General features: G+C 39.4%; 1 protein-coding gene across 1 annotated transcript in view; it reads right to left on the bottom strand.

Moving 5' to 3' along the window:
* The window catches only part of LOC129504333 (importin subunit alpha-8-like), a 98,467-nt gene that overhangs the window by 73,501 nt on the left and 4,537 nt on the right, over positions 1 to 20,429 (bottom strand). The window contains exon 3 of the mRNA XM_055316977.1: positions 18,333 to 18,392. Within this exon, the coding sequence (XP_055172952.1) occupies positions 18,333 to 18,392 (60 nt within the window). The remainder of the gene's footprint in view (positions 1 to 18,332; positions 18,393 to 20,429) is intronic.

The raw sequence follows: 20,429 nt of genomic DNA, 5'->3' as shown, positions 1-20,429 counted from the left end.
CAATAACCACATGAAAAAAGCATAAGGAAAAATTATTTTTAAGACTTTATTTATTTATTCATGAGAGACAGGGAGAGAGAGGCAGAGACACAAGCAGAAGGAGAAGCAGGCTCCAGGCAGGGAGCCCGATGTGGGACTTGATCCCAGGTTTCAAAGATCACACCTTGGGCTAAAGGTGGTGCTAAATGGCTGAGCCACCCAGGCTGCCCAGCAAAAAGGAAAATTCTAAACCCACACACATGTACATATCCCATCATATACAGAACTATAATTTCAGAAAAGAACAGAATCCTAAAGTTGCAAGTGATGTAGAGAAAATAACCCCATTTATATATTTCTCCCTCTTCACTAAGGCAAACTGAAAACTGTGGTAGTCCTATATGATGACATTGGGCATGTATGGGGGAAGGGGATTACTTTCCCTTGCTGGCTGGCTCTCCTCTGCTACATTTCAGATAGCCATGACCACCGCCATATATGGAGTGGAATAAGGACAGGACTTGCACAGCTGTTGGTCTCCCGAGGATGGAACTGCTGGCCTCCTCTCTTTAAATGTGGGCTGAGCAAATGTGTGAGCCAGCAGCTATAAGCTAGCTTCAAATAAATGACTGCTTTCTAGATCTGCCTGGATTGTAAAAATTACTGGGGTCCCTATTTAAAACAAGCCATCCCTCAGAATTCTAACTCAAAAGGTCTGAAAAAGGCCCAGGAAATTGTGTTTTTCACCAGTACTTCAGATGATTTTTGTAATCAAGCAAGTTTTGTAAACACCAAGATAAGAAATCTGCAATTTCAGAAAGAAAACCAGGAACAGGGAGAGGCCAATGTTGTTTCTCTCCTGAGCTTGGGAATATGCATGGGGAATATGACAAGGTTGATTATTACTTCAGGCCCATCCACTGCCTATCTTGAGCAGAAAATTTCCATAATGTCTCCAGGAATCCAAGATAAAGAGGGATTTCCCCTCTGATGTATAAAGGCCTTTAATACTCACAAACTCAATACATAGAGTGAAACATACAATGAAAATCTTACTGTCATACAGTTATTCTTCCACGTGCTGGTGGTAAAGTCATAGACTCACCACCAAAAAAAAAAAAAAAAGAAAGAAAGAAAGACCCAAAAAAACAAAATCTGAATACTATACCAGTACAGCCAGAGTTCTGAGATAATAGACTAAAGCTAATTAATGCAACTAGTTAAAATGTGGATACAACTAAGAGCTATTTTGTATATAATCCTCAAACAGAATACAACTTTTCACAAGATTTCCTCTGCCACAGAAGTACATTAGGAATCCCATCCAGTAGCTTCACAAATACATGGTGTAGGCCTGGACAGGAACATACGAAGATAAAACCAGCAATAATGTAGAGTAGGATTCACTTGTAGGATTACAAGTGAAGTTTTCAATATTTTTTCCTTTATTTTAATATGGATACAATAAGGAAATAACTATTGTTAACATATTACTTGCTATTTACCCATCACAATTTTGTCAAAAAACAAATTAATATGTTCCTTAATGACTGAGTCAGTTTACTAAAATTGTTTCTATTCTTTTAAAGATTTTATTTATTTATTCATGAGAGACACAGAGAGACAGAAGCAGAGACACAGGCAGAGAGAGAAGCAGACTCCTCACCAGATGCCTGATGTGGGACTCCATATTAGGACCCCGGAATCACGACCTGAGCCAAAGGCAGACACTCAACCACTGAGCCACCCAAGTGCCCCTAAAATCATTTCTATTAATGAAGATATTATAGTCTATCAACACATTTCTTTGTAATAAACTTCATTTTTACATTTTTAACATGGAAATACTATAAAAGGCAATAAAAGATTAAGAGTCTTTTCTTTTTTTTTTTTTTTTTTTAGCGGGAGAAAGTGTGAACAAGTAGCAGGGGGTAGAAGGAGAGGGAGAGGGAGAGAAAGAATCTTAAATAGGCTCCATGTTCAGCATTGAGTCTACCTTGGAACTCAATCCCATGACCCTGAGATCAAAACCTGAGCCGAAATCAAGCAGCTGATGCTTAGGGGCTCCTGGGTGGCTCAGCTGGTTAAGTGTCCCACTCTTGGTTTCACCTCAGGTCATGATCTCAGGGTCCTGAGATCAAGCCTTCTGAAATGTTCGAGATTTTCTCCCTCCCCCTCTACCCTTCCCCCTGCCTCCTTGCGCATACAAGCACACACACACTCTCTCTCTCAAATAAATAAGTACATAAAATCTTAAAAAAAAAAAAAAAAAGAAGATATCCTTAACCTACTGAGCCACCCTGAGGCACTGCAAGTCTTATCTCAATTTCAGAAAAAGTATTTTATACAGTATGAAAACACAATTAAATGTTTACTAAAGTAGCACCAAACATTCTGAAAACATAAAATATGTGACAGAAGTCTCTAAGACAGAGGGAAGAGGGAGGTGAAAGTCAAGGGAGTGAGGACATGAGAGAGGAGTGGGCAGGACCGCTGCGTGGGAATTCACTGCATACAGGTGGCCTCTGTCTTTGCTGCCTTCTGCACTGCCTGAAGATGAAGCACCTGGGCCCCCAGAAAGTGCACTGTGGTTAGTCCTACATGCCTCCTCCCCAGAATAGCAGGGCTCCTTGGCAGAAGGAACCATCTCATCTGGGCCTCAGGATCCTTTTATGTTTTGAAAGAGGGAGGAGAAGAAAGTGCCTAAAGGTGCAACAGGAAGAATGATCACCAAGAGGATCTCAGGCTCCAAAAGGAGAATCTGGGGCCTGACGATGAGTGAAAACAACAGGTATCAGGGAAGAGAGCAGCCCTGTGATGATGGAGAGAACCATGGCTAAGAGAGGGAAATGGCAGAGAAAGAAGAAACTGTGAGGACTTGCTGCTAAGTACAGATAGACAGATAGACAGATGCTGCTGCCTGAGGGTCCTTGATGACGCTGTTCTCAGGCAGGCTTGGCTGAGCTCATGCTTTCCTGTCTGGCATACTTCATGAGGATTTTCTTGTTTGACCACAGCTGACTAAAGGATCTTTGCTTCCAGATCATTTGTTAATGGAGATGTCATTGCACAAAAGAAAGACAAGTGCTGAGTCCAGGCCAACGGGAAAAACGGAACTTACACATTTCTCCCACAGTTTAAAAATAATGATGTTCGAAATGTGTACTAAAATCAAAGATGGCTTTTTTTTCTTACTTGATTTCCCTAATGACAACTTTTCTGCTTAATATTTTTACTAAAAAGATTTAAGTTGGAATCAATAAGAAATTTCTCTTCTTATATTTCGGTTTGAGGTTTGATGTTCTCCTTACTTTGAGGATAATAATTGGGTTTTACCATTGCATCTAACGAAAATATGAAAAATACAAAATCTATTTTAAAAAGGCCTTGAGCAGGACGCCTGGATGGCTCAGCAGTTGAGTGTCTGCCTTTGGCTCAGGCCATGATCGCAGGGTCTGGGATCGAGTTCCACATCAGGCTCCCTGCAGGGAGCCTCCTTCTCCCTCTAGGTCTCTGCCTCTCTCTCTCTCTCTCTCTCTGTGTGTGTGTGTGTGTGTGTGTGTGTCTCAGGAATAAATAAATAAAATCTTTAAAAAAAAAAGGCCTTGTGTGTGTGTGTGTGTGTGTGTGTCTCAGGAATAAATAAATAAAATTTTTTTAAAAAAAAGGCCTTGAGCAATATGTGACAATGCATAAGACTTAGTCTTCCTCTAAAATTCTGCTCCTCCTGCCCCTAAGTTTTAGAGAGAGAAAGAGGGAGTTTTGGCTCAGAAGAACTGTTTTGTCAAGTAAGATGGCTCAAAAAGTGTTTACAATTCTCATTTGACGATTCTTTCTGTAGAAAAACAGCAAAAATGGTTATAGAGACTTTAAATAAAACTTTCATTATATGCAAAGGAAATGGTACAAGATACACACTAAGCTGTGTGTAGTTTTGAATTAAGTCAAGCATCCAAGATAAGGCTAAAATATACCCTTCCCTCTGGGGATCTGCTATCCCTGATTTAAAAACTGTAACAAAGCCAATCTGGGCAAAAGTGAGGTGCTAGCAAAAGGAACCTTTGCCATTTCCTTTTACAAATACCCACAGCAGGACTTTTATTGTCACTAGGTAGTTACTTCTCTCTCTCTCTCTCAGTCTTTCTTTCTCTCTCTCTCTCTCTCTGACTGCGTGTCTCTCTGCCCCTGTCTCTAGATTTCTGTGTGTGTCTTTCTCTAACCCCTGCCTCCTTCAAAAGACTGCATGGAAGATGGCCACAATGTCCACACAAACCCTGTATATTCCAGTATTCCTCAAAGTAGTATTTAATGGATCCTAGAAATTATACACTACTACAGCTCTTCTGGTAGTGCTATTCAGATGCATGACTGTTCCATTTTAAGCTAGACTACAGAGAATATTTGAAGAATTCTAAATTCTAGCTCCCCTAGTAATGTACAGTGTTTATCCTCCAAATTTGCCATGTGTCACAAAGCCACTACTGTGGCAGCTATTCAACAGCCTACACAAAATGAGTCAGGGTGCTCATTTCAGTTCCAGACAACCAATGTCCATATCACCTATCACCTTGTACTAGGGACAGATCTGGCTCATAGTATCCCCCATGAGGCTTAGTAGGTGGCAAGACAGGCCAGAAGAAGGAAACTAGGAACTCCAAATACAGCTAAGGAGTAGAGCTGGTGGTGGTCAAGGGTCCCAAGAGGGGTGACTGGTATTTGGCTTTCACAGGAAGCAAAAAGAAGACCTGGGGCCCCAGGCAGCACACCAAGCCAGGGAGGAGATTGTCTGGGGGTTGGTCGCAGGACATGGCAAAACTAGTCACCAGTCATAATAAAGTGAGCTACATCAGATCTTTTTTAAGAATTACTGGTGGTAGGGGTAAACAATACATGTAAATACATAAAATTATACTTGGGAGAAAAATTCTAGAAATTATAAGATTAGGTATCTAATCTCATGTTTACTCCTTAGTTAAGTGGTGACCTTAGGCAAATCACTTAACCTCACTCAGTCTATTTGGGCAGCTCTAAAGGAGATAATACCCATCACACCTGTTGCACAGGTTTAATGGACAGATGTGATGAAAGAACAGGTATGAAAGCAGTTTAAAAATTACAATGTTCTAAAAATAACAGTAACCACAGTGCTCTAGACCCGTGACACAGTCTTCTTCTCCCCTGTGTTGCACACCTGAGGGACACTCTGGACTTACAAGAGGAACAGTGGTTCCTAGTACTGCAACTCTCACCATGGAGGGAAGTACAGAAATATCTGGGCTCGGATAGTATCAGAATCTGTGCAGCTTTTTTTTTTTTAAGATTTATTTAATTAATTATTTATTTATTTATCTATTTATTTATTTATTATTTATGATAGACACACACAGAGAGAGAGAGGCAGAGACAGAGGAGGAGGGAGAAGCAGGCTCCATGGTGGGAGCCCGACGCAGGACTCGATCCTGGGACTCCAGGATCACACCCTGAGCCAAAGGCAGACGCCAAACCACTGAGCCACCCAGGGATCCCCAGAATCTGTGCAGCTTTTAAAAGTCTCTTCCTGCCAGACTGATACCCTGCTGTCTCTCTCCCCTCAACCCCATGAACACACACTGAGAGTCATTCTTCCAGTCCAACAGTATTTTCAGTTATTCAGTGTCAACGTGTCATTTGATTTATGTTATAAGTTGAAACTGGAGCCCTGGAGACCACAAGCCTCACAGATGTACTTCTTTGGCTACAGTGTAGCCTACATGGGTACTTCTCTGCTCCTCCTCCTCAAATTACACATACCTTCTACAATTCTTTTTTTTTTAAGATTTTATTTATTTATTCATGATAGACAGACAGAGAGAGAGAGAGAGAGGCAGAGAGACACAGGCAGAGGGAGAAGCAGGCTCCATGCTGGGAGCCTGACATGGGACTTGATCCTTAGTCTCCAGGATCACGTCCTGGGCCGAAGGCAGGCACTGAACTGCTGAGCCACCCAGGGATCCCCACCCTCTACAATTCTTAATATTTAAAAATCTGTAGAGTGCCATAAAATTTTGGTTTTCTAGCATCTCTTCAAAAATAAAATCTAGCAACACTGGATCCTAATTCCCACAAGAAAACATTCAAATTTTAGGGAGCATTAGAATCACAAAAGATTGTTAAAACATTGGATGTAGGACTCCACCTTCAATTTTTTTTTAATTTTTATTTATTTATGATAGTCACAGAGAGAGAGAGGCAGAGACACAGGCAGAGGGAGAAGCAGGCTCCATGCACCGGAAGCCCGATGTGGGATTGGATCCCGGGTCTCCAGGATCGCGCCCTGGGCCAAAGGCAGGTGCCAAACCACTGTGCCATCCAGGGATCCCCCAGGACTCCACCTTCAGAGCGGCCCTATAACTTTCTGATTCTGTAGGTCTGGGATACCCTGAAAACCTGCATTTCTAACAAGTTTCCAGGCAGTTCTGATGCTGCTGGTCCAAGGTCCCTACTTTGAGAATTACTGTGCTAGATCATTGTATGGGTTGCTCCTGGTGAATAGAGATGCACAGTCCAGTTTGCTAGAGCCCCCATCACTTCCTATTGTCAATGATACAACAAGTATCTCTTGTCATTCACCATACTTACACTGTTGTTTTCCCTACAGGTGCAAAACCACTTGACTAACTTAATGTGCCTGGCCTCTTAGGCATTTGAGTTAGAGTTTGCTAACTCTGCTACTTAAGAGCAAGAACCCTGCCTTACTTCTACACCCACTTCTCCCTCTCTTTTACCCCTCCTCTTTCTATCTCTCTCATACATACACATTCATCATCCCAATCTCTTAACATGGCATTCAAATACATTATTAGTTGCTTTGACTTCCTGTATAAAGTCTGAACCCTGGGGCAGCCCGGGTGGCTCAGCGGTTTAGCACTGCCTTCAGCCCAGGTCCCAATGGAGACCTGGAATCGAGTCCCATGTCGGGCTTCCTGCATGGAGCCTGCTTCTCTCTCTGCCTGTGTCTCTGTCTATGTCTCTGTCTCTGTCTCTCTCTCTCTCTGTGTCTCATGAATAAATAAATAATATCTTTTTAAAAAAATAAAGTCTGAACCCTTCAAGGCCTGAGCTTGAAGGACAATAAGAAGCTCCTAGTTTGAAGCTAGGAGCTCGTTTAGTCAGTCCTCTTTCCCCTTGGATCCAGACCTCAGAGCAGGTCTATGTTGACTCAAATGTGGATGTGGGAGCCAAGAATAAAGCAGAACATTACACTGGGTCAGGCATGAAGTTCTCCTGAGACTTACTTCTCCTATTTAGCTTTTCAGCCCCCATACTAAGCCCCAAATCCTCTGAAATTAATTACCAACCAGGAATACTATCAGTTGAGCAATTCAACAAATTGCCTTCCCAAACTGGTGTGATCACCAGCTTGAGAGCAAGGGACTGGCATGGGTGATAACTTTCTTTTCTTTTTTTTGGGGGGGGGGTAGATGGAGAGGAAGAGAAAGAATCTTAAGCAGGCTCCACACCCAGCACAGAGCCCAATGTGGGGTTCAATCTCACAACTCTGAGATCATGACCTCAGCTGAAATCAAGAGTTAAATGCTTAACTAACCGAGCTACCCAGGCAGTCCTATAACTTTCTTTTCTATGAGCCCATTAATGAAGACTTGGAACAAATTCTGTGTACATTTTGAAATCCATCAAAATGCAGGACAGGCTCTTTTCCCTAGTGTCCACCCCCGTTTAACCACACATGCTCTATCTTGGATCTTTGGTCCTACGCCATGGTTTGTGTAACATGGTCTCAAATTTAACTTCCACTAAGAGTTTAAAAGTTTCTCTTTTCAATAATGAAATATAGGCAGTTTATTTATTTATTTTTTTTAAACAATCTATACTTCTTTTTTAATTTTTATTTATTTATGATAGTCACAGAGAGAGAGAGAGGCAGAGACACAGGCGGAGGGAGAAGCAGGCTCCATGCACCGGAAGCCCGATGTGGAATTCGATCCCGGGTCTCCAGGATCGCGCCCTGGGCCAAAGGCAGGCGCCAAACCGCTGCGCCACCCAGGGATCCCCTGAAATATAGGCAGTTTATTCCAGATGTTCTGTAAAGGATTCTAGTCTTTAAGGCCAAGAAATTTTATCCTTCTTTTATGGGCTGACAGCAAATGAAAGTTTGTTTTGCCAAAAGGGGTACCAAAGTAATTTATGAAGACCTGACCTCATTAAAATATTTTTGAAATATGACCAAAAAAAGAAACATCTTAATTTTTAGAGGCCTTTCTTGCACTGTCAAAAAATAGCCTCAGAGTAGTATTATTATCACTTCCATTTTATAGAAAAAGCCTCTGAGGCTTATAACAACATCCCAGATTTATACAGCCATCATAAAAGACAGAGTCAAACTCACTCTCAAGCCCACAACCTCCCCATTATCAATTTATCTTCACCATCCACAAATCTTACATCAAATCAAGGGCATGTCTTCCCTCTACACTGCCTTTAAAAAGCTTAACAACTCATGAGACAGAATATGGCCCAAACATAAAGCATAAAGTAGAAGACCACATGGTGATTACTTCTTAAAACAATGAGAGAAAAAGAGAATCAGCACATAGTGAATCAGAGCAAAGATATGCAAACACATTTTTAAAAATGACAAATGACTCCTAGGCCAGAAAGGCTTTGCTTGAATGTAATAACAAATCTTTAAAAAGAACAGATCCCTCAGAAGGGGATAGAGAGGTAGCAGCACAAGTATAAGAGCCTGAGACAAAATTTATCAAAGCCCATTAAGCACTCTCCAAAGACTCTTGGCCAGCTGTCCCAATCTTTAATGAAAAGAGATGCCTAAAACTTGTCAATTTCAGGAAGCCCAAAAGCCATGAAGGGAAAGACTAACAGATTTAACCCCATAAAAAATTAAACATTTCTATAAGGTAAAGGATGCCTTAAAAAAAATCAAGACTAGTAAACATGTTAGAAAAGAGGTTAATATTTCTATGCCATAAACATCTCCCTACCAAAAAATGATCAAGGACATGCAATCTGGGGATCCCTGGGAGGCTCAGCAGTATAGTGCCGCCTTCCGCCTAGGGTGTGATCCTGGAGTCCCAGGATCGAATCCCACGTCGGGCTCCTTCCATGGAGGATCGAGTCTCACATCGGGCTCCTGCTTCTCCCTCTGCCTTTCTCTCTCTCTCTCTCTCTCTCTCTCTCTTTCTGTGTCTCATGAATAAATAAAATCTTAAAAAAAAAGGACATGCAATCCAACAACAACAAAAAATGCACAGAGGAGGAAATGAACAGACAGTTCATAGAACAGGAAATGCAAGTATCTCAAAAACATATGGAAAAATTCTCAACCTCACCTGCAGTAGGAAACATCAAAAAACCCTAAAAAGCTAAAAATATCAGTACATCAGGATTAGTAAAGATATAGGGAAACAGATAATATCCCACATTCCTTGGAGGTGTACAAATGCTACATTTGTAATCCTTGAATCATAATTTGGCTGTGTATAATAAAAATAAATATACCCCAAAAATCCGTGTGTAAGTGGAACCATGCAGTTCAGACCTGTGCTGTTCAAGGGTCAACTGGATTTCTTTGTTAACTTCCATTCAGCTTTCCAAGTGGTGCATTACTTTAAACAAATTCATGGGTAAGATAATGACACTTAAGTTACATACAGTAAATACAGATGATAGGAGGTAATGATTTCAATTCATTAAAGTTACCATGTTGACTAAAATAATGCTAATCTACTGATGCTATGAGCTGGGGGTATTAAGTTTAGACCCATTTTGTCTCTAAATCAAAGAATAGCAAGATTCTCTCTTTCCCCACTTATTTTTCCCCCTGTAGTCAGAGAAGTTCCCCAAAATAGCAGGATGTAGATCTCTTTTGATCTTTACTTAAACTTTTGACATTTTTGGCCTTAATTTTTACTTTAAAAATATTGCACTAAAATATGATATACCTGGTTACAGAGTTATTTGACACTCTCTTAAATTCTGAGTATGAAATTAGTGCCTCACTGCCCTACTTCCAGCCCTGTCTTGCATTTTTGGTGCACAAGCTCAGATAATGTAAAAAATGTTCAATATTAAATCTAGACAACAAAACCTTCTTATAGTTGTTTTTCCATGGTAGCCTGTAGGTTAAAAAATGTAGCACATAATGTTATTCATGGTGAGGATGTTCAAAGTTTTGGAACAAACTGATTATAATAATATGAATTTTTTATTTGTGCCATTTCAAATTTATTGCCTGAGATGAGCAGGAAGACATCTGCCAAGTTGCAGTATTAATTGATGGCCAATATTTTCTAAAATAATAAGGCAAGCCATCGCTATACCCTTTAGCACTTCTATCTGGGTTATTCTTTATCAACAAGAAAATAACTCAGAGTTGATGATAGTCATTTATGAAAACAACAGGATTTAATTTTCTTATTTGAAAACATATATAAAGCTAAATGAAAATAAAACCTTCCAGGTTGCTCTCTACAGGGGAAGAACATTCAATAAAGCAAGAAAAATAAATGTACTCAAAACAACAGTAATAACTTATTATCAACTGTCATCTAGGGAGCACTTTTTACTATGTGACATAATGAAACACTAAAATGTAAGCTGAAGAAATGTAAGTCAGGAGAAAAAAAAATCCATATAAGGAACAACCTCTGAATAAATCACCATGCTGAATACTAGTCCCAGTCATTGCTTTTTGAAGTGCTGACATGTGTTATATAATTATTGAATAAGATTGGACATATTTGTTTCCAAAACAAAGTAAGCTAGCAAATAACTAGCATATTCACCTTGATTACTGGGGTACAATGATATGCATTTCTGGAGAGAAATAGAAATGATTAGCTAAGCTATATTTTACAGGTAGCTCAGCTAAATTCAGCTTGTCAAAATTCAAAGTCTTAACAATGTACATAGTAATGAATTGCTGCTTATTTAAAACCTTTATATAACTAAAAAGTCATGATTCAAAGGCACTCACAGTTATCCTGATGGTGCTTTTTGTTTGGATTTTGTTTAAAAATGAATGGATGAATGAATGAATGAGCCCTCTGAACTCAAATCCCACTTTGGAGAATTACATATTGAGGCATTTTAAATAGTGGCAAAAAAAACACAACAACCTCAATATTCACCAGTAGGGAAATGACTGAATAAATTCTGAACATCCATATAAATACTGTATGGTTATTACAAAAAATAAAAATAGCATTATTGGGAGATAGTAGAAGGCAGTAGCTAGCACTGTGGACTCAAGAGTCACATTGCCAAGGGTGCCTGGATGGTCAGTTAGTGGCTGCCTTCAGCTCCGGTTATGATCCCAGGATCCTGGGTCCTAGCCCCACATCAGGCTCTCTGCTCAGTGAGGAGCTGCTTCTCCCTCTTTCCCTGCCTGCCATCCCGCTACCTGCCACTCCCCCTGTCTGCAAGCTCCACCTGCTTGTACTCTCTCTGTGTCAAATAAACAAATAATTAATTAAAATCTTTAAAAAAAAAAAGAGCCATATTGCCCAAGTTCAAATTGCTGCTCCCACAATCACTAGGTGTGAAACTGAGGGCAAATTGATCACATCTCAGTTCCTCATCTACCCAACAGTACCTATCTCATGTGGTAGTTGTGGAATAAATGAGATAAAGCCTAGGCATCTAGCCCATATTGGAATGATGTCCATATTTGGCGGGGGGGGGGGTGTTGGGGAGTGAGAACTGTACACATTTTATAGCATAGATCTATTTTAGTTAAAAATATTTTAGAGCACCGGGGCTCCTGGGTGACTCAGTTGGGTTAAGCATTCAACTTTTGGTTTTGGCTCAGGTTATGATACTATGAGTTGTGGGATAAAGCTCCACATCAGCCTCTGCACTCAGAAGGGAGTCTGCTTGAAGATTCTTTCCCTCTGCGCTTCCCCCCACTCACGCACACAAGGCAGCTCGCTCTCTCTCTCTCTCTCTCTCTCTCTCAAATAAATAAATAAATAAATAAATAAATCTTTTTAAATATTTTGGAGTATTTATTAAATATAGTTGAGATTTAGAGCACACTACATGGATGTCTATCTGGTGGTGAGAGAAAAGAACATTTTAACTTTTCCTTTGCACATTTCTGTGCTGTTTGGCTTGTTGCAAAGAATATATATTGCTTTTGTAGTGTGGAAGAATAATCCAATAACTTGTTGGAAGTGGGGTGGGTGAGTGTGCTAGCAAAAATGGAGGATACAAAAGCATAATTAAAGATTGTGGAGTGAATCTAGAAACTGAGAAGTTTGGCAGGTTGGAGTACGAAATACACAATGGAGAGTAGCAGGTATAAAGCTGAGGGTGACCAAAGGAAGGGTCATGTGTTCAGGGAAAAGGAGTGTGGACTTTACCTAGATGTTTGTGGAAAAATCTGTAGAAAAAAGGAACACAAAGTATTGGTTGTACTTCAGCAATGTGAAAGACTAACTCCACCTCTCCACCAAAATAAAAACTTTTATGTGGCTCCCTTTTACTCCTTATCAGGATAAAGTCCAAGCCTACGTCCGTGGGTCTTATCACCAGCCTTCTCACCCCACCCTATTCCAACCTCAAACTCCACTCTAGCCACAGTGAACTATGTGGAGTTTTTAGAAAGCTCTGCTTTCTCCAGGTTCTAGACCTTTGCTTAGGCTGCAGCTTCTGTCAGCAGTGCCCTTCCCCCATGCCATTTCTGTTCTGCCTGGCTAACTCCTCAGAGCTCAGCTAAAACACTCCCATTTCCTGAGAAACTCATCTCAATCTCCCAAGGCTCAGTTTCCCTTCTAGGTCCTCCCATACCACCCTGGAACTAACCTAAAAAAAGTACTTTTGACATTTATTCATAACTATCTGTTTATTGCCTGCCTTGCCAACTAGACTGAAAATCCATATGGGCTGGTACTTGATACTTTTCCATGGTGATTCTTCAGTACCTAGCACAGAACACAAAACACAGAGATCTATAAATAAAATACATACAAACATACATACATAAATGGATATCTTTAACTATACAAACCATTTAATCCACTTTCTTGCATTCCATGTTTTCCCAAAAAGTTTCTGCTTTAATTCCCCGTCTTGGGACACCTGGGTGGCTCAGCAGTTGAGCATCTGCTTTCAGCTCAGGGCATGATCCCGGGGTCCAGGATTGAGTCCCACACTGGGGTCCTTGTGGGGGGGCCTGCTTCTACCTCTGTCTAAGTCTCTGCCTCTGTGTATGTGTGTGTGTCTCATGAATAAATAAATAATATCTTAAAAAAATAATTCCCCATCTTATATATGTTGGCCCATAGGCAGAGAATCCTCAACAGGTCATACCAGTGCAAGACTGGGTCCATGTGACAGTCTTATTGCTTACTGAAAACTAACTGGCATAGGGATTTTTTTAAAAAGATTTTATTTATTCATGAGAGACACGGAGATAGAGAGGCAGAGACATAGGTAGAGAGAGAAGCAGGCTCTACGCAGGGAGCCTGATGTGGGACTCGATCCCCGGACTCTAGGACCACGCACTGGGCCGAAGGGAGGCACTAAACCACTGAGCCATCCAGGGATCCCTGGCATAGGGATTTTATATGTCAATCCTGCTTCTTGGTTAATTTAAGTTCTTCCCTAGAGGAAAAAACCTCTATGTATTGGCAAAAGTAGATGTCTGAGCATTCAAAATGAATGTCCACAAGTCTACACTATGGCAAATTACTACAGTGAAAGCTTTTGGGGAGGCCTTTCCTGGTTACATCTGGACCTTGATTCATTTATTCATTCAGCAAATATTTAATAACTCCCACCAAATGGCCATCTTCATTCTAAGCTGTGACAATACAGCAGGAAATAGGACAGACAAGCTCTATCATCATGGAATCACATTCTCCTGGAGGTTAGCAGAGGGACAGATAATAAACATGTAAAAATGAGATAATTTCAGGTAGTGTCAAATGCTATAAATAAAATTAAGCATGATAAGAAATGATTAAAGTTGAGGGAGAGAGAATGAGAGCTCTTTAGACATATGATCAGGGTAAGGCTTCTCTGAGGGGTGAACATTTGAGCTAAGTCCTAAGTGATGAGAATTTTCTCAGTCAGGCATTAGAAAATCTGAGGGCGGGGATCCTGGTGGCTCAGCAGTTTAGCACCTGCCTTCAGGCCAGGGCGTGATCCTGGAGACCCGGAATTGAGTCCCACGTCAGGCTCCCTGCATGGAGCCTGCTTCTCCTTCTGCCTGTGTCCCTGCTTCTCTCTCTGTATCTGTCATGAATAAATAAATAAAATCTTAAAAAAGAAAATCTGAGAGAAGAGAATTCTGGGCCTAAAGAGGAGTAAATGCAAAATCTTTAAGATATGAATGAACTTGGAATATTCAAACAAAGAAAATTAGTATGGCTAAAGCATAATGAGCAAGGAAGGTGATATGAGAGCAACCAGAAGGTAGGTGTAGAATAGATCATATAAGCCATGATAAGGAGTATGGATTTTATTCTAATGCAAAAGAAAGACATTAGTGAAGTACAGGTAGCAAAGTGATAGAATCTGATTTATATTGTTAAATGGCTAATGTCAGGGATCCCTGGGTGGCGCAGCGGTTTGGCGCCTGCCTTTGGCCCAGGGCGCGATCCTGGAGACCCGGGATCGAATCCCACGTCAGGCTCCTGGTGCATGGAGCCTGCTTCTCCCTCTGCCTGTGTCTCTGCCTCTCTCTCTCTCTGTATGACTATCGTAAATAAATAAAAAAAAAAAAAAATGGCTAATGTCAGAGAACGAACTCTAAGAAGGCAAGAGTGGACAACAAGAGGCTGTTGTTGTGGTCCAAATCAGAACAACTGATAGCTTGTACAAGGATGGCAGCATAAGATCTGGTGAGACGTGGTTGGTCAGGTTTGGGATAATATTCTGGAGACAAGGTCAATAGGACTTGATGTTAAATTAGATGTTGGAGGCAAGAGGAAAAGAAGAATAAAAAATTGTGATCTGTTTGGTCTTCTCATCTGAAATTCCTACACCTGTTTGCTTTTAAAAATCAGTGTTCTGCTGGAGAATTTCCTTATAACCACAACAAAGTCAAAGCCAGTCAAAATCTCTGCTAGTGTGTGACAATATTTGAATTATCCACACCAATTTATTGTAGAGAATTCAAGAAGTTTATTTTGTGTTAAACTAAAGCTTTTAAGCTTCTGATATATATATATTTTTTGCAATCTAGAACATAGCTCATTTCTAAAGACCCAAGTGCTTACAGAACATAGGTTTGTGTCCCTTTAAAAAGTGTCATTTCCTTGAAATTTGTATGCCCAGAGCTTCCATTAGTTATCACTTCTTATTTTGCTTTATAATCTTATTTTCTCATATCATGGCTATGCTTCATATCATTGTTTTATGAATGTTAAAACTAAGGCTTAGCAGGTCAGGTAAATTATAGCACAGGAAGAAACAGAATGGCAAGCTTGATTCCCTTAGTCAACCCCCTACAAGTATTCATTCATGTTCTGTGAAACTCCAAAGACAGTATGTCTTAAAGAGCAATTCTTTTTCCCCTGAACTTAACTCGTCTGATGTTTTATATATTGTCCAGTGAAAGTCTCTTAGAAAATAACAGTTTGAAAACAAATTACACTTATTACTATGCACAAATATATAAGCTATATACAAAATATTATTAGAAAAAAAGCAAGCAGGATTGAATACAACTTCGTGGCTAAAAGAACTTAGAAAAATTCACAGTACACATTTATTGTGTTAATAGTCATAGCACTGTTAAGGACGGAGAATAATTAGGGGACTTTAGGGGTAAACCATACTCCTCTTCCTATCAAGTTGTGAACCAACTGAAAAACAGGCAAAAAAAAAAATAGACAGCTGAGAACTATCACTCTTACTGATAAAGCTGATGCTGGGAACAGGGCAGTACCAATGAGCCTCCCAACACTGAACCCTGGGACAAGGCATACATCCCACTGAGTCACTGACTAGCAGAGCAGGACAAGAGAGATTATCCCGTTCATCCACTTCAAAGATTTATCCCTGTAAGATCTTCAGTACAAAGAAACAAACCAGAAGGTATGATTCCTGCTGGCAGCCTCATTCCAAGATTAAGACTGGCCAAGGTGCTGAGCTTTTTCACCTGTTTCTCACCATCCAGCAAATCCTGCCAATGGGGAAGACACCAAGAGACCCAAGAGGCTAAGAGTGTTAACAGAATCCCCTGCAACTAGACCACACTCCCCACACAATTTTATTGTCTTAACTTAGTAGTCTCCAAACTGGAGTTAGTCTACCCTGGGATTCTACAAGTATTTTCCAAGGAGAACACATTTAATTTTTAGGAAATCAATTCCATTTATTCAACTTTTACCTACTCTTTCTTAAAACTGAGCTGCCTAAAATATGACTAAGGTTGAAATGTCATAACAATTCTATTTTTCCAATTCCAAAATCATTCTTTTCCCACTTACAAAAAACCAGCATCCTCTCACCCATCCCAGATCTTACAACGGCAAATGTTTCCATGTACAAAACCTCTCTGAGTCACCATACAAAGGAACAATTCTAATATTGATATCAATATTTAATTTAATCCAGGCATGATAAACCTATAGGAGGGTTTCCTGATTTTCCTTATCTTATATATACTTTTGTTAAGAGAGAAGCATGGTGCTTCATATTGGGTATTTGGTCTGTCTTGGTGTGTTCTGAGGTTTTCTTCCAAAGATTTTATTTATTTATTTATTTATTTATTTATTTATTTATTTATTTATTTATTTATTTATTTTATTTATTTTTTATTTTTTTATTATTTGAGAGAGGGAGAATGTGTGCGTAGGGGGAGGGCAGAGGAAGAGGGAGAGGCAGAGTTCCAGGCCGACTCCACACTGAGCCCGACATTGGGCTTGATCTCACAACCCTGAGATCATGACCTAAGCTGAAATCAAGAGTCAGATGCTAAACCCATTGGAGCCACCCAAGCACTACTGGAGTGTTCTGAGTTTATTCTACGTTGTAGAGTGGGATGGCAGGAGTTATGATTATGTCCAATGCCATTGCCTCTTCCATTGCCTGATAATGCCAAAGAAGACTGTTGAGATAGCAAAAAAGAAATACTGAAGGAGATTGAGCCCTACTTCAACTGGATCCCAAACTCACAGCAAGATTTCATATATCTATCTCAGAATTCAAATACGGATGATTTGTGGAAAACATTCTGGGAAATACCAGTCAGCTACAAGGTATACCTGCTCAGTAATGAGAAAGAACTTGATGTAAAGTCTCATTCTGTGTTTCAGCTACGTATTTCAAATGATTTCAAGGAGAAGAATATCAAAAAATTCCAAATTTCTATCAACAGATAAATGTTAACATGTAAAAGAAACACATATCAAAGGTTAAGTCAATGTATTTTCTTGAGCACTGATAGACTCACAGAAGAAAATATTTTCATTAATTTTCACCTAACAATTATTGAATACAGTAAATCTATATTGATTTACTCACAGTACTACTCATCATCACTTGTTAATCATCTCACCTCATTATTCATTGCTATCTTTTATGTAGATTTAGACATATAATTTTCTATTGTAAATAATGCATTTAACAATAATTATTTAGTCATTTTTGATAACTCCTGTACCTAATAGTTCTATTCTGTCCTTTCCTAATCTGTCTCCTAGGAAAAAATTACATTCATGAACTAATTGGGGAGCTCTAACCATTTCGTTCAGAGACATATTTCCAATAAAATTTTAGTTCTCTTTCGTAATGATGTATAAAAATTTATAATGTAGTTATGATCAATTATGTACACTAATGATTGTAATAATAATTCAATCCAAAAGAAGTTTTTGACAGAATCTTTTGATCATAGAAACCTGTTTAAATTATAAACAGATTTTTATTGCAGAAAAGAATGATAAAATAAGCAATAAAATATATTTAAATGTAAAATACATTTTTAAAACTTTTATGGAAAAATAGAATGAAAATACAAACTCAAAGAGAAAAAATAATGTAAATTTCTGTAAAAAAATTAATGATGATAAATATCCAATTTCTATGGAATTTAATTTCATTAAATGCATTTTAACCCTTTGCATTTTAAAATATTCATATTTACTTTAACCAGAAATTACATCTTTTGCAACTAAATTTAGGCCAAAAACATTTTACATATCAACCTAAAAATTATTTGGGGGGTATGTCAGCAAAATGTATGAAGACCACTGCCTTAACCCTTTAAGCTTACCCACCACTGAGATCAACTTGGAATAGTTATCCTCCTTGGATAAGAAGTCAGCAGTCAGGGCAGTCCTGTTCCCACCTTCATAAGATCACTTTTCCAATACAAAGTTCACCTCTTTTGTGGGATCTCCTGGGGTCACTGGTAAAGTGTAGATTTTTGTTCCCAGAATACCCTGAATGGGTCAGAACAACATATCATAAATTAGTTCCAATGTTAATCTGTACCCAAGGTTATAATTGACAACCTGTTCTATTGCTATCTCAAATTATGGCCCCCTACCTTTTTCAACATTATAGAGGTTCTAAGAGAAAATCAAGTGATAATATAAAAATACTGAAACTAAAAACCAAAAAGATGTGCTCAATTTGATTTTGACCCTCCCCAATATGAATTTTCCAGGGAGAAATGAAAAGCTCAGCCGTTAAATTATCTTGTTCTTCTAAGTTACAACCCAAAGTAATCGGGTTTTAACTTCCTGTTAAATCTAAAATTATTAATGTCCAACACTAAACCTTCATGTGCTTATGAATTAAAGTTCAAACAACAGGTTTTGACACTCCCTGGCAATGAACTTAGCTCCCAAAACTGAAGCTCTCCTTCCCCCAAAGGGCTTATCTTGTTAAGGTTACCCCAAATATCCCCTGACATGGGCAGGCCCCTGGGAAACTTCTGGTATGAAGCAGCAGAGTAGAAAGCACACTTTCTGTGGGAGTCCTGACTTCCATGGGAAAGGGGAGAGGAAGATATTTGGCACATGCCAAACTTACACATCAGGAAACTTGCTAGTAGCACTGGAATAGAGTTTTGAGAGTATGATAGTGACACTCACTCCATACTTCAAGAAATATCTGATGTGGGAAAGAAGTATTTTCCTCTAAATAAATAGAACAGATTTACAAGACACAGGTTCTTGGGGCGCCTGGGTGGCTCAGTCCATTGGGTTTTGGCTCAGGTCATGATCCTGGTCTTGGGATGGAGAACCACATTGGGCTCCCTGCTCAGTGGGGAAGCTGTTTCTCCCTCTCCCTCTGCCCCACCCCCTCCGCTCGTGCTCTGTCTCTCAATCTCTCTCTCAGATAAATAAATAAAATCTTTAAAAAAAAAAAAAAAGGAAAGAAACAGGCTCTCTTAAGAAATATTTATTGAGCGCAAATTTCTGAGCTAAATTTGCTGGAAAATTCATAAGTGAATCAGAAGTGGATGCTGCCTAACAACCAACCACTAACATCTGTAACATATATGTCAATGCCACATATTTTAGGCTTTTGCTGCAGCAATGCTCTACTTCCAGTACCAATTTTTGTATTACTATAGATTAGGCTTTGTTTGCTAGCAAACATCTCCAAATATCTCAGTGGTTTAGAACAGCAGAGATGTATTTCTCATTCATACAACTGTGTATGTTAGCTGAAGGCTCTTTTCCACTTTGCTCAGTGCTAGCACCCTCATTGACAGAAGCAGCCACCATTTGAAATATTGTTGGGGTGACAAATTAAAGAAGACCACAAATTCTTTGTCACTCTTCTCTCCAATCTCCATCAAGAGGTGAAGTTTATTTATCCTCCCTTTGAAATTGAACTGGCCCTGTGACTGCTTTAGCCAATAAAATGTGTTATTTCTAGGCCTAAGACTTACAAGACCTGGAAGCTTTTGCACTTCTGAGAGTCCTGAACCACCATGTAAGAAATCCGGTTACTCTACATGGCTGGGGAAGCCATGTCAAACCAGGCCCTATAAATACTTACTGGGGTGCTTTGCTATGCAGTAATAGATAACTAAAACATTCCCTTATTGTGCCAAAAGGAAAGAGGGTATGAGAAATTGTGCATTCTTAAAGCTTTTACTTGAAAGTGACACAAACCACTTCCAATCACATTTTACTGGCCACATCGAATTTAAAAGTATAGGGAAATTCAAGTCTACTATGTATGCAGAAAAAGAAATGGAATATTTGGTGGCTAGTACTATAATCTACCAGAGAAAGGTCAGGGCTGGAAAGGTACATCCTCCATAGAGATGACAAGTAAATCACTAAGTGGATAAAATGTCAAGAAAAAAAGAGCAAAAAAAAGAGAAGAAAAGAACATAGAGAATGGCAGATGCTTACAGATGACCTCTTGGCAAGGTAGAGATAGATATAAGGAGGAAAAGGAAGGTGGAAAGACTCAGAAAAGAAACATCTACAGAGGCAAAAGGAGGCATCTAGGGA

The sequence above is a fragment of the Nyctereutes procyonoides genome, unplaced genomic scaffold, assembly GCF_905146905.1.
Source record: "Nyctereutes procyonoides isolate TBG_1078 unplaced genomic scaffold, NYPRO_anot_genome, whole genome shotgun sequence".
NCBI classification, from domain to species: Eukaryota; Metazoa; Chordata; class Mammalia; order Carnivora; family Canidae; genus Nyctereutes; species Nyctereutes procyonoides.
Note: the sequence above shows the minus strand (reverse complement) of the source record. Positions and strands in the feature narration are given on the sequence as shown.